Source organism: Pseudozyma flocculosa (assembly GCF_000417875.1).
Source record: "Pseudozyma flocculosa PF-1 unplaced genomic scaffold scaffold00002, whole genome shotgun sequence".
NCBI classification, from domain to species: domain Eukaryota; kingdom Fungi; phylum Basidiomycota; class Ustilaginomycetes; order Ustilaginales; family Ustilaginaceae; genus Pseudozyma; species Pseudozyma flocculosa.
This window is the reverse complement of record NW_006920870.1, coordinates 1232618-1243894: the sequence shown is the minus strand read 5'-3', so window position 1 is coordinate 1243894 and position 11277 is coordinate 1232618. Positions and strand designations below refer to the sequence as shown.

The window sequence follows — 11277 nt, the reverse complement described above, 5'->3', positions numbered from 1 at the left end:
CTTGGTCGTGGTCGAGCGAGCGGAAGGGGGGGCGACATCACCTTGTCCTCAAACTCCATGGCGGGCGACGTCGCGCCCTCCTGCGGGGCGGCGTTCGGAGCCGCCGCGGCACTGGACGCCTGCGAACCCTTCTTGAACCAGCCAAACCCTTTGAAGGCGTTGCTGGTCGTCGATGGCGAGCTCACCAGCTCGCTGGCGGCCGGCGGTTCCGTCGACTGGCTCTCCGGACTGCCGACCGTCGGCGCCGACGGCGCGGCCGGAGCCGATCCGAGCGAGCCCAGTCCAGCGCTGACGCTGTTCCTCGAGAGGAGGTTGGCGAGGCTGCCTCCGATTGACGAACTCGCCGTTGGCCCGCCTGCCGTGGCGCCGGGAGCAGCTTGAGCTCCGCTGGCCTTTGGCGACGAGCCCAATGAGGCTGCCGAAGTCGACTCATCGGCTGGAGTCTGGGCGGGCGTTGAGTTGGCGCTGGTGCTCGAGAGAGTGTTTTTGCGCATGAGCTGCGGCAGCTTCATCGACCAGCCTCCCGTGGCCGCCTTCGAGTCTCGCCTGGACGGCGCCGATGCAGCATCGTCCTCGATCTCGTCGGTGGGCAGAGGAGGCAGCTTGACACCCTTGAGCAGGCCGGCGCCTACACTCGAGCGGTCGTTTGCAACATCGCCCGGCTCGCTGGCGTCGGCCGCAGCATCGTGGGTGGAGATAAACTCGCGAAGCGCCTTGAGGCATGCCTCACTGGCCAGCCTCGCCTCGATGGCCTCGTCCATCTTGTTGCGCATCTCGCGCATCTCGCGCGTCAGCCTCTCAACCTCGACGTCCTTGGCCTTGAGATCGGCTTCGAGGTGCAGATTGTCAGACGCCGAGTTTGACCTCGAAGGCTGGTCGCCGGATGCCGAGGCGGGACCCTTTTTCGTCCGTGCGGGCCCGTCTGCGTCCTCGCCGTCCTCGAGGATGGGCGAGGCAAAGCCGGCAGAGCTGCCAGCGGGCGACGACAGGCCGAGCATGCCTCGGATGCCGCTGCCGCCGGACGGCACAGCCAGCCTGCTCGCATGGCTTGCGTCGGCCTCCGTCGGCAGGTCGGCACCCGAAAGGCGTGGCGAGCGAAGGGGCCCATTGTTGTACGAGCTGCGCCGGGACCCGGCATTGGAGGCGGTGTCGTCGCCATTGGCGGCCGAAGGGTGCAGAGAAGAGCCGTTGGGTCCAAAGGACGCGCCCGACAAGCGGAGGCCACGGAGGCCGTTGGCGTTCTGCTGTAACGTGGGGCTGAGCGGCTCGTCGAAATCGTCGGCTGCGTCGCCGGCCCTCGAGTTGCCCGAGACGCTGCGGCTGCCGCTGGCCGAGCGGCGATGCCCGGGCCGACCTGCTGCCGCAGCGGCATTGATGCTCAGCCCCGCGTTGGGTCCAAAGATCATGCTGGCGCGCTTCGACTTCTTGAGCTCTGCATCCTCCTGGTCATCGCGGCCACCCGAGGAGCCTGGCGGCACCCAGTTGGCGAGGACTCCGGGACCCATGCTCCGTCGGTTATCGGCCTTTGCCTTTGCGCGTGCGGCGCCCTGGTCGCCCTGAAGCCTCATGATGGCCCTTCGGCTCTCTTCTGCTCGCAGTCGAAGGTCCTTGACCCTGTCGGCCTCGAGCTCTCTGGCCTCCTTTTCCTGCTGCAGCTCCGATTCGAGCGCAGGCACTTTGGTCCGCAGCGTCTCGAGCTCGTCCTTCCACTCGGCCGACCGCTGCAGAATGACCGAGTGGGACGCCTTGACCTCGTCGATCTCGCCCTGGAGCTTGGTGATGGTCTGGTCGCGCTTGGACATTTCGAGGCGCATGGTGCCGACGATGGCCTTGAGCGCGGTGCTGTCGTCGGGCAGGTCCTCGTAGAGCGAGTCGAGTTGGTCTGCGGTGAGGGCATCGTCGACCCTGAACCTGGAGCCCGTTCGGCTGTCGTTGTCGTTGTCGTTGTCGTTGTCGTTGTCGTGGGAAGTGGTGGGCGAGTCGGGCGTCTCTGCGAGCGACGTGGCCGGGGTGACGGTGGTCGTCTCGTCCTTGACGCTCGCCGAGTCGCTCATGGTGGACATGGTAGGGCTATGTGCTCGACGAGGCTGCAGCGCTGCTGCCGTCCGGATGCTGGATGCTGGAGAGGCGGTATTTGTGGGCAAGCTGGGATCTGCAGCAGCCGGATGAGGTGTGGGCGGTAGATGGCGATCGGAGTGAGTGAGATGGTCGTGAGCCAGCGGTGAGACGATCCGTTGATGTGCGGTGTTGCCCGAGGGTGATTTACGATTCGATGGTACCTGGGCGATGACGGGGGGGAGCGTCGTCTCCGAAGACGATCCGCAGGTCTCGACCCTTGTCAAAGCTGTGCGGGCGGGTATGCGGGCGATTCCGAAGCAGGTGAGCCGTTTCTGGTGGCCAGCAAAAAAGGGTAGCAAGGTTGGGTTACGTGCGGTGCGGTGATGATGGTGTCTTAGACAGGGCGTGAAACAAGGGCGAGGGCGTAAACCTCGCGCCTGCTGGTCGAGTCGGGCGTGGGTCCGGCGGCGATCCGATATCGTCGCGATTAGCGCTGCGCTGGCAGGATGATGGACTGCGCCGCGGTCGGGCTACGGTTGCGGCTGATCGTCGAGCGTCGTGAACAAAGCAGAGTAGGTAGTGCTCGGTGTCGTGGTGGGAAATGTGTTGGCGTGAAGATGGCAGGCGTCGTCTTGCTGGCAGGTCCAGGCGGAAGCAGCCGGAGAGGGGAGCCAGTGCGCCGTTATCGAACGTGATTAGCGGCGGCAAGTCCGTCCGAGGTGGCTGAAGGTGGATAGCCAAAGGTCGTCGTGGTTACCTGCAAGCCAGCTAGCCAGCGTGCAAAGGTGACTAGAGGCGGCCACGGCCGGCGGTGCATTCGGCGGCTGGCGGGCCCGGGCGCGCAGGTCGACAGACCAACAGGCCATGCTGGCCCAGCAGGCGGTTTCCTCGCTGGCCGCAGGCAGGCAGGCCAGGCCAGGCCAGGGTTGGGGGCCCCTTTACGCGCTGCCCGCCTGCAGCCAGGCGTGGGGCGTGTCACTTTGCCCTGCGCCAACACACGGCAGGCGACAAAAACGAGCAGCAGCAAGCAGGCCTTCGGCCAACCTGCTGCAGGCAGCCTTTGCGGCGCGGCGTCCGCCTCGGCGAAGGCTTCCCGACCCACCGAGCTGCCGCTGCGCTGCGTCGGCCACAGGAAGCAAGGCAGACAATCGCACTCTGAGCGGCAAGGCCAGATCGCAAAGGGCGGAGCAGCACGCGGGCACCTAGCTAGATGGACGACGATGGCTCGCAGGGTGCAGCCGCTGGCCAAAGAAGCGTGCGTGCACAATAAAATCGATGGCGAGCTCGGTGACGGCGACGAGCTGAGCCAGCTTTCGTCTCGACTCGAGTCGACTCCGGGACCCCATCCGACGGGCGGGCGGGCAGGCGGGCTGTGAGATCTGGTTTCTGCCTGGCGGATCTGCCGAAGCCAGCACCGCAACCAACCTGCCTTGGCCTGCCTGCTTGCTTGTGGGTGGCCAGCTTGCTGCACGGGCAACCCCTCTCTCGATGCAGGGCGGCCAGACGGCAGACGGCCCCTTGCGACCAAACGTCTTGGGCCAGGGTCGGAATTGGATCGGGCGCGCTGGTGAATCGGGACCCAGCCACCGATGACCTGCGCCTTTCACATCTCGTTGGGCTGAAGCGTGCTCGCGATTCAGCCGCGGCTTGGCCTGGTCTGGGCGCAACTCGACCGGCTGGCCGGCCACCACTTTGGCCCGACCACCTCGACTGGCAGCTGTCACACACAGCCACTCCGGATATCCGCAGTCCTTCGCATCTTGACGGTACCTCCAATCAGACCTCCGCTGACACCGTATTGTCAGTCGGCAGCTCAGAGCCAACCGACTACTGTAGGAACGCGGCCAACGAGAGCACTGTGTACGCCTGCCTGCTTGCTGCTTCCGAAGGAAGTGCGAGCGAGGCGAGCAGCAACCCTTACCAGCCGCGTTCTTCTTCCTTCTTATTTGTTTGCGACGCAGCTTTCCTTCTCCCCCTGCTGACTGCCACCCCAACCGCCACCGTCGCTCCCCTATCCTCACCTCCGAGCCTAGCACAGGACTACCGCCCAACATGGTCAAGCACGACTGCCCGCCCATCACCCCGCCCGAGCCCTTCACCGTCAGCTTCTCGGCCGACGACATCAACGAGTTCAAGCACCGCCTCGAGACGGCCCGCCTGCCCGATGACGACCTCCTCCCGGCCATGGCCGAGTCTCGCGATACGCTGCACCAGCTGCGCCCGAGCAAGGCCTGGATGCAGCACACCATCGACCTCTGGAGGCAGACCGACTTTGACCAGCTCCTCGCAAAGTACAACCGCTTCGACCACTTCACTACGTCCGTCGACTGGTGCCGCCAGCTCCACTTTGTCCACAAGCGCTCGTCGCGCGCCGACGCCATCCCCATCATCCTCGTCCACGGCTGGCCGGGCAGCTGGTACGAATTTGCCCACGTCATCGACGACCTCGCCGAGCCCAACGACCCGACCGCGCCCGCGTTCCATGTCGTCGTCCCCTCGCTGCCCGGCTTCGTCTTTTCCTCGCCGCCCCCCTCGAACCGGCCGGGCATCGGCGACTTTGCCGGCTACACGCGCATCCTCAACGCCCTGATGCGCGGCCTGGGCTACGACCGCTACGCCTCCCAGGGCGGCGACTGGGGCTCGCCCCACGCCCGCGCCCTCGGCGTCAACCACGCAGAGGAGGACGGCACCGGCTGCCGCGCCGTCCACCTCAACTTCTGCCCCGTCACGCCCACGGGCCTCGTCAAGCTGCTGCGCAACACGCTGCCCGCCTCGGTGCTCCAGACGCTCGCCTCGTACGTCTACGACGCCGAGACGATGAAGGGCCTCGCCAAGGGGATGCTCTTCGAGTCGCAGATGGCCTACTACCACGTCCAGAAGCTGCGCCCCACCCAGCTCCTCTACGGCCTCATCGACTCGCCCGTCGGCATCCTCGGGTGGCTGGGATACTTCTACGACGTCATGACCTCGTCCAAGCCCGACCACCCGACGCTCAACGTCAAGGACCTGCTCGAGACGGCGACCCTGTTCCACTTTACAAAGTCGATCGGCTCCTCGTTCCTGCCCTACACCAACAATCCGATGCTGCCCGACATCCACGGGGCGCCCGAGTACAGGCTCAAGGTGCCGCTCGGCTACAGCGACTTTCCGGACGAGATCTTCAACACGCCGCGCGGCTACGTCGACCGCACCACGGCGGGCGGGCGCACCCGCTGGATCGCCAAGGCCACAAGGGGCGGCCACTTTGCCGCGCTCGAGGAGCCGACCATCTTTGCCTCGCACCTCCGCAACGCCTTTTCGCCCGGCGGCCAGTGGACCGGTCACCACGACGACGGCATCAGAAAGGCCGAAATCGACGGTGGACTGTGGGACGAGGTGAGGAAGAGCGAGAGAAACAAGCTCTGAGCGGCCTGCCATCCGGCGCAGCACCACGAGGGACGACTAGACGGGGGACGAGATCAACCATGTAGCCCAGCCCCTACCACCGGCAGCACCGCCGATAGTACAGGCCAGGCCGATCGCATCGCATCGCTCTGGGTCAGTAACGAAATGGATTCGCTTGGATCGCAGGAGACGCTGGGAGCCGTGGACGCGAGATCAATGTACAGATGATGGCGTGCTGGGACGGAAAAGAGGACTAGAGGACCGTAGCGAGATGAACAGACTGGGCCGCCCGGGCGCCGTCGCGGAGGGGACGTGGGGCACCGTGGTGGAGGGCGGCGACGAGGAACGTAGGAGGTGCTGACCAGAGCTATCGAGGTGAGATGTAAGACGGGACGAAGCCGATGCAGGGTGAAAGCCCGAAGAGTCGTCGAGGAACATGCCTCACGGGAATAGGGACGTGGGGCGGTGACGGGAGCCGATGAGGGAACCGGAGACGAGGGACCGAGAAGAATCGAAAGACGAGGGCTGAAGGCCGCGGGAGGATAGACCGAAATGAAATACAGTTGAAGAGGCTTGGCGAGGCGACGAGGCGGAAGAGAGTCCATGGTGTGTGAGAGAGAGAGAAACGAGAGGGAGAAGATGGATGGGGCCGAGAGAAAGCCTGGACGAAATCATGTTGCTGCTGCAACGCTGTGTGCGCCGGTGTGCTATGTCGTTCGAGGCCATCGCAGAGACACGACTGCCGCATGCCAGGTGTCAGAGGGTTGCGTGCGCGCAGATCGACCGCCCTCAAACAAAGTAGCGGCCATTGAGGTCGGCGATCTCGCGTGCAAAGTGGCCCCAAAGCAGGCGCATCGAGGCGTAGGGGAGACCGGCCGAGCTGCCCGAGCCGAAAGGGAGGAGCGCAGCGTCCCTCGGGCGGAAGTTGTAGACGGAGCCCGCTCCGGCCGCCAGGTCGACGTCGAGGCGAGGGCCAAGCTCTTCGGCGTCCACCATGTCGGCCTTGGACTCAGTCGCCCTCTCCTCGGGGTAGAAAGGGAGCGGCGACACACAGGGCGAAGAGCTGGCGGATCGGTACGAGCCCGAACCTTCGCTCCTGCCGCTGCGGACGGACAGGCCGGTGAAGGCGTCCGAGATGCAGCCGCCGTGCACCTGCCGCGTGCGGCTGCTGTCGGGCGACTCAAACACGCTGCGGGGCGCCGCCTTGCGAAGGCGAGCGGCCAGCCGGGCCTTTTCCTGGGCGAGGAACGTCTCCCAGCCACGCAGCTCCCAGAAGAAGAGCAGGTGAGGCTGGATGAGAATGTTGAGGCGTCTGCTGCGGACCAGGAGGTAGCTCTCGACCAGGCTCAAGTCCAGGTGGGCCATGACGTAGGCGAGGACGATGGTGGTGCTGCGGCTCACGCCGACACGGCAGTGGACGAGCACCTTGCCGCCGCTGCGGCGGGCGGCCTCGATGTACTCGACGGCGTCGCGCATCGTGTCGCGCAGCGGGTCGATGCCGTCGTCGGAGACGTTCTTGAGGTCGAGGACGCTGATGCGACCCTCGGCATGCTCGTGGTAGAGCGAGTTGTGCGCCGTGTAGTTGGGCGAGCCAGACATGTGCTGGCCCGGCGCGACCCGGTTGCCGTTGACGTCGCACGAAGGCGGCGCGATCGCCGACTCCCCAACCGAAACGACGTGCGTGATGCCCAAGGCGTGCAGCATGTGGGCGTTGAGCGCATGGTTGAGGTTACCGAGATAGAGGAAGGGCAAGATGCGCGAGGGGAAGGAGCCCTCGAAGCGCGCGTCGTGGAACCAGCGGAAGTCGGTCCGGAGCGCGTCGGACGGGCCGCGCGAGGCCTCACTCGAGGCCTGCGAGGAGGTTGACGAGCCTTCGTCCTTGGGCGTCGGCGTCCGGGCGCGCGACGGCAGCCGGCTCGATGGCCGGGAGTTGGAGGTTGCCTTGCGTATCGTCTGGCCCGGAGCTGCAACGAGACCCGTCGCCGCGGCGAGGCTGCGTGCCCACACGCTCTGCTCGGCCGGGCTCATGGCAGCGTTGAGGTTCGTCTCGCTGGCCGAGGACGACATCGACGAGCGCCGCGAAGAGCCCTGACTGCGGCCGAGGCCGAGCTTGAAGCCGAAGCGTTCCTCGCCGTTGCCGCCGCCGTACGACTTCGATTGCGAGTGACGCACCCGCCGAGCGCGGGCGTCGGCCTCACGCTCCTGTGCGAGGAGCGCCTGGCGAGCCCTCCTGTCTTCGGCGATGGCAGCCTCGACCTTCTTGAGAAAGGGCAGGTCACGAGCGTAGACGAAGAAGGAGCGCTTGGAGCGGAGCTGGAGATCGAGGTAGGCCTCCGGCAACGAGAGGCCGCGGGAGAACATGAGGTACGAGAGGGCAACGACCGAGGTCTCGGTGTAGCCATCGCCGCAGTGGAGCAGCACTCTGCGAGACCGGTGCGGCAGTGCGGCCGAGCTGGAGGTGGCGGCGGGCTGGGCCTGCTTCTTGATCCACGCGCAGAGAAGCAAGATGCCCTCGATGATGCTGGCCACCTGCTGCTCCGACTGACAGTTCTGGAACGTCGATGGGCACTCCATGTGGATGACGCTGCTGGGTTCCAGCAGCAGCGGCGATCTCTGGTCGTCAAACGAGCTCGAGGTCCTGCCGCCTGCCGCGGCCGCCTGCTGACCCCGCCACTTGGCATGCTGATTGAGCGATCCGTTGGTCAGGCCGCCGCTGCAGGGGACGGGGGTCCAGCCGTTGGGGCCCAGGACCAGCGAGCCACCTCGAAGGTCGCCGCTGCCCCGGCGCTGCGCACCGTCGTCCGTCCACGGTCCATCGTCGTCCTCGGCCAACTTGCGCAGCGCCTGCCTGCTATCGACCTCAAAGAGCGCCGTCGCCTCGATGGCGTCGAGGAAATGATTGGCGTGGGCGAGGCGAGCCTTGTTGGGCGAAGCAGCGGCGTCATGGGCCTCGATGCAGACTGCAAAGCAGTGGGGATTGCCCTCCTCGTCCGGCGTCAGCGGCTCGTCGTCGGTGCAGTCGCTGCCGGGCAGGCCGGGCAGGTCGCCAGTGCAGCCGAGCCACACGTTGTCGTCGATCTCGGATGCGGCAGTCAGGCGCTGCATCTCCTCGCGCTCGCGATCAACAAAGTCGACGCGGTTGCGCGAGAAGCCGCATCCATCGACGGCGACGAGTTCCGGGCAGCATCGCTCGAAGGCGTCAAAGGGATCTGAGGGGGGCGCGGCAAGCAGGCCGGGGCAGAGGGGCAAGATGGATGAGAAAGGAAGGGAAAGGTCAGCGCTGTGCAGATGAGTACGCCGTGTCCTCGCGACGCAGAAGGGCACTCACCTGTCACGACGAAGACATTGTAGCGGAGCCCGCCGAGACCGCGCGCCTGTCGGTCGCGCCACAATGCATCTTGGGCCTCACGGAACCACTGGGCAAGGCGGAGGGCGCCAGGGTGGTAGCCAGCAGGGCAGTAGACGACGATGTCCGAGATGGTCGCATACTTGGCACACTGAATCTTGAAGTTTCGCAGGCTGACGCCGGCCGCCTGAGGTGGCGAGACAAACTTGGCGCCAATGCGGCTGACCTCGCCCTCGCCCTCGTCGCCGAAGCTGCCGGGATAGGCCAGGTCGCCGTAGACGCTGCGTCCGTAGACGACGCGTCGGATTGTGGGCGGGCTCAGGATCTCGGCGGGAAAGACGGTCGAGTTGAGGACGCTGTGCTTGGGCTGCGCCTGGTACGGCGTCGAAGACGAGCGGCTGCGGGCTGAGTCTCCGGCGCTGCCCTTGATGCCGCCGCGGTAGGCGTCGTCGGCCGCATCGCTGGAGCTGCTGAAGCTGGTCTGCGATCCCGTTCCGTTGCCGCTAGAGGCCCACGAGAAGAGCGAAGGTCCGGAGATGGTCGAAGAGGTCATGGACGCGCTCGAGGTCGACGAGGTCATTGCGCGTGGCCGGCCGCACTGGGCCGGGGGCAGGTCCAACTCGCCGGGGCGTTGGATCGGCATGGCCGTGGCGGCCGTAGGCCAGGTCGGGCGGCCATCGTCGGCGTCGTCGATACCGTCGGACGAGCCGTTGGAGCTGGCCATCGACTGCGACGTGCTCATGGAGGAGGCGCGCGCTCGGCTCCGCGTATCGATGCCAAGCCCAATCTGGTCGCTCTGCCATCCTTCGGACGACGACGATCCGGTCGAATTGCCTCGTTGCCGCTCCAGCTTGCGTAGCGCGGCCTCTTCCTCGGGCGTCGGCATGTCGGCGCGGACGATGGTGAGGCCACGGTAGTTTGGAGTGGGCTGACCCGACATTGGCGCGCCGAAAAAGACGTTTTGCGCCGCAATATTGCCATCGACGCCGTGGAGAAAGGGGAAGACGACGTTGTGCGGCACGTCGAGCGCCACATACCTGCTGTGGAGCTCGGCAAGCTGGCTTGCGCTCATGGCGCGTATCGGGGGTGCTCGTTCGTCGTCGTGCCCGGCGTCGAGGGCCATGGGCGATGGCCCACTGCGACTTCGGGCCTCGTCTGCAGCCCGCTCCTGCTGCTCCAGCTCGAGAGGTGTCGGGTCGTCGTCAATGACGGCATAGCGATCGAGTGCTGGATGCTGGAGACCCCACTCTCCGCCAGCGTTAGCGTTGGCGTTGGCCTGCGAAGGAGCTTGAGGACGGCCTCCGCAACGAGATGCAGCAGGGGAGGGCGGCGGAGCTCTGGCGAGCTTGTCAGCCCCGGGTCGGGCCGATCCCGCTCGGGGGCCGGCGCCGGCGGTGGGCAGGTTGACCGAGATTACAGTTGAGCTCTGCTGGCCATGGCGAGATGCGACGGGATGCAACGAGACCTTGGCGCCGGCCTGGGTCGATGACATGACCTCCTGCTGAGGGGGTATCGGCGAGAACGGCGGCGGCGGCGGAGCGGGCTGGAAGGACCGGAGGCGGCGAAGATCAAAGGCTCCCCGTGCTGGAGAGCGAGATGCTGAAGATGGCGAAGCAGCCTGAGGCTAGTAGGAGGAGATCGATGAGCAGTTCGAGGTTGGATCTGGCCAGAGCTGGCTGCGCAAGTTGCCAGAGAGCGGAAACAGGGCCCGAGAGGATTAGGGGACAGGGACGGCAGAAGGACGGCAGAGAACGACAGGGAGAGGCTGTGTCGCGGTGCTTCTTGTAGCGAGGCAGAGTGTCTCGTGGCGCGGTAACAGGAGTCGCAGATCGATCAGGTCGCGCACCGACGTCGATGGCGCGCAGGTCTGGAAGCGTTCTGAGTCGGGGGGGGGGGGGGGGGTATCTGGCGATGTGTCTGGCGAAGTCTCGTCGGAACGGTGTCGGACTAGTGTATCTTGGCGAGGCGGCCAGAGCGGGGAGTAGGGGAGAAAGGGGGGAGGCTTGCTGCGGTGCGCTCGCTCCGTCTTCGGAGAGACGTAAGAGGGCGACTGGTGGGGGTCTGGGCTGGAAGGTGGTGGTGGTGGTGGTGGTGGTGGGCAGAAGGGAAGCCGATGCCAGGTGGGGTCGTAAGAGATCGTCGTCAAAAGGGTTCGTCGAGACCGGGCAGAGGCAGACCAAGGCAGGTAGGCTGCTGTGGTTGCGACTGGGTCCTAAAGCGAAGTGAGCCCAGGTTCTTTGGCTGGTGGGGGGGCTATCTTTGGCCGCAGGGTCGCTGCTTCTGGCTCCAGTCGACGGCGGGCAGAGCTAGGGCGGACGGAGAAGAATGAAGAGGGCGAGCGGGGGTGAGGGAGAGAGAGGGAGGAGGGGGGAGGAGGGCAACGTAGCGTGGCAGTCGTGAGTGAGAGCCGAGGGGGGGGGGGGGGGGGGGGCGCGGGGAGGCGNGNGCGACGAGACGGACGAGGACGAGGAGAGGACGAGAGACGAGAA

The 11277-nt window shown here is 66.1% G+C and overlaps 3 protein-coding genes across 3 annotated transcripts in view; 1 reads left to right on the top strand and 2 right to left on the bottom strand.

The window, feature by feature from the left end:
• PFL1_01056 (uncharacterized protein) overlaps positions 1-2063 on the bottom strand; it is a gene marked incomplete at both ends in the record, with an annotated part of 2552 nt that extends 489 nt beyond the window's left edge. Inside the window, one exon of the mRNA XM_007878556.1 lies at positions 42-2063. Within this exon, the coding sequence (XP_007876747.1) occupies positions 42-2063 (2022 nt within the window). The remainder of the gene's footprint in view (positions 1-41) is intronic.
• A 2047-nt stretch (positions 2064-4110) lies between these two features.
• PFL1_01055 (uncharacterized protein) lies at positions 4111-5463 on the top strand (the record flags this gene model as incomplete). The annotated part of the gene is made up of 1 exon (XM_007878555.1): positions 4111-5463. The coding sequence occupies one exon, from the start codon at positions 4111-4113 to the stop codon at positions 5461-5463; it is 1353 nt and encodes a 450-aa protein (XP_007876746.1).
• A 768-nt stretch (positions 5464-6231) lies between these two features.
• Positions 6232-10280, bottom strand: PFL1_01054 (uncharacterized protein; the record flags this gene model as incomplete). Its single annotated transcript, XM_007878554.1, has 2 exons — positions 6232-8651; positions 8771-10280. 2 exons carry the CDS (start codon positions 10278-10280, stop codon positions 6232-6234), a joined length of 3930 nt encoding a protein of 1309 aa, XP_007876745.1.
• Positions 10281-11277: the final 997 nt, after the last annotated feature.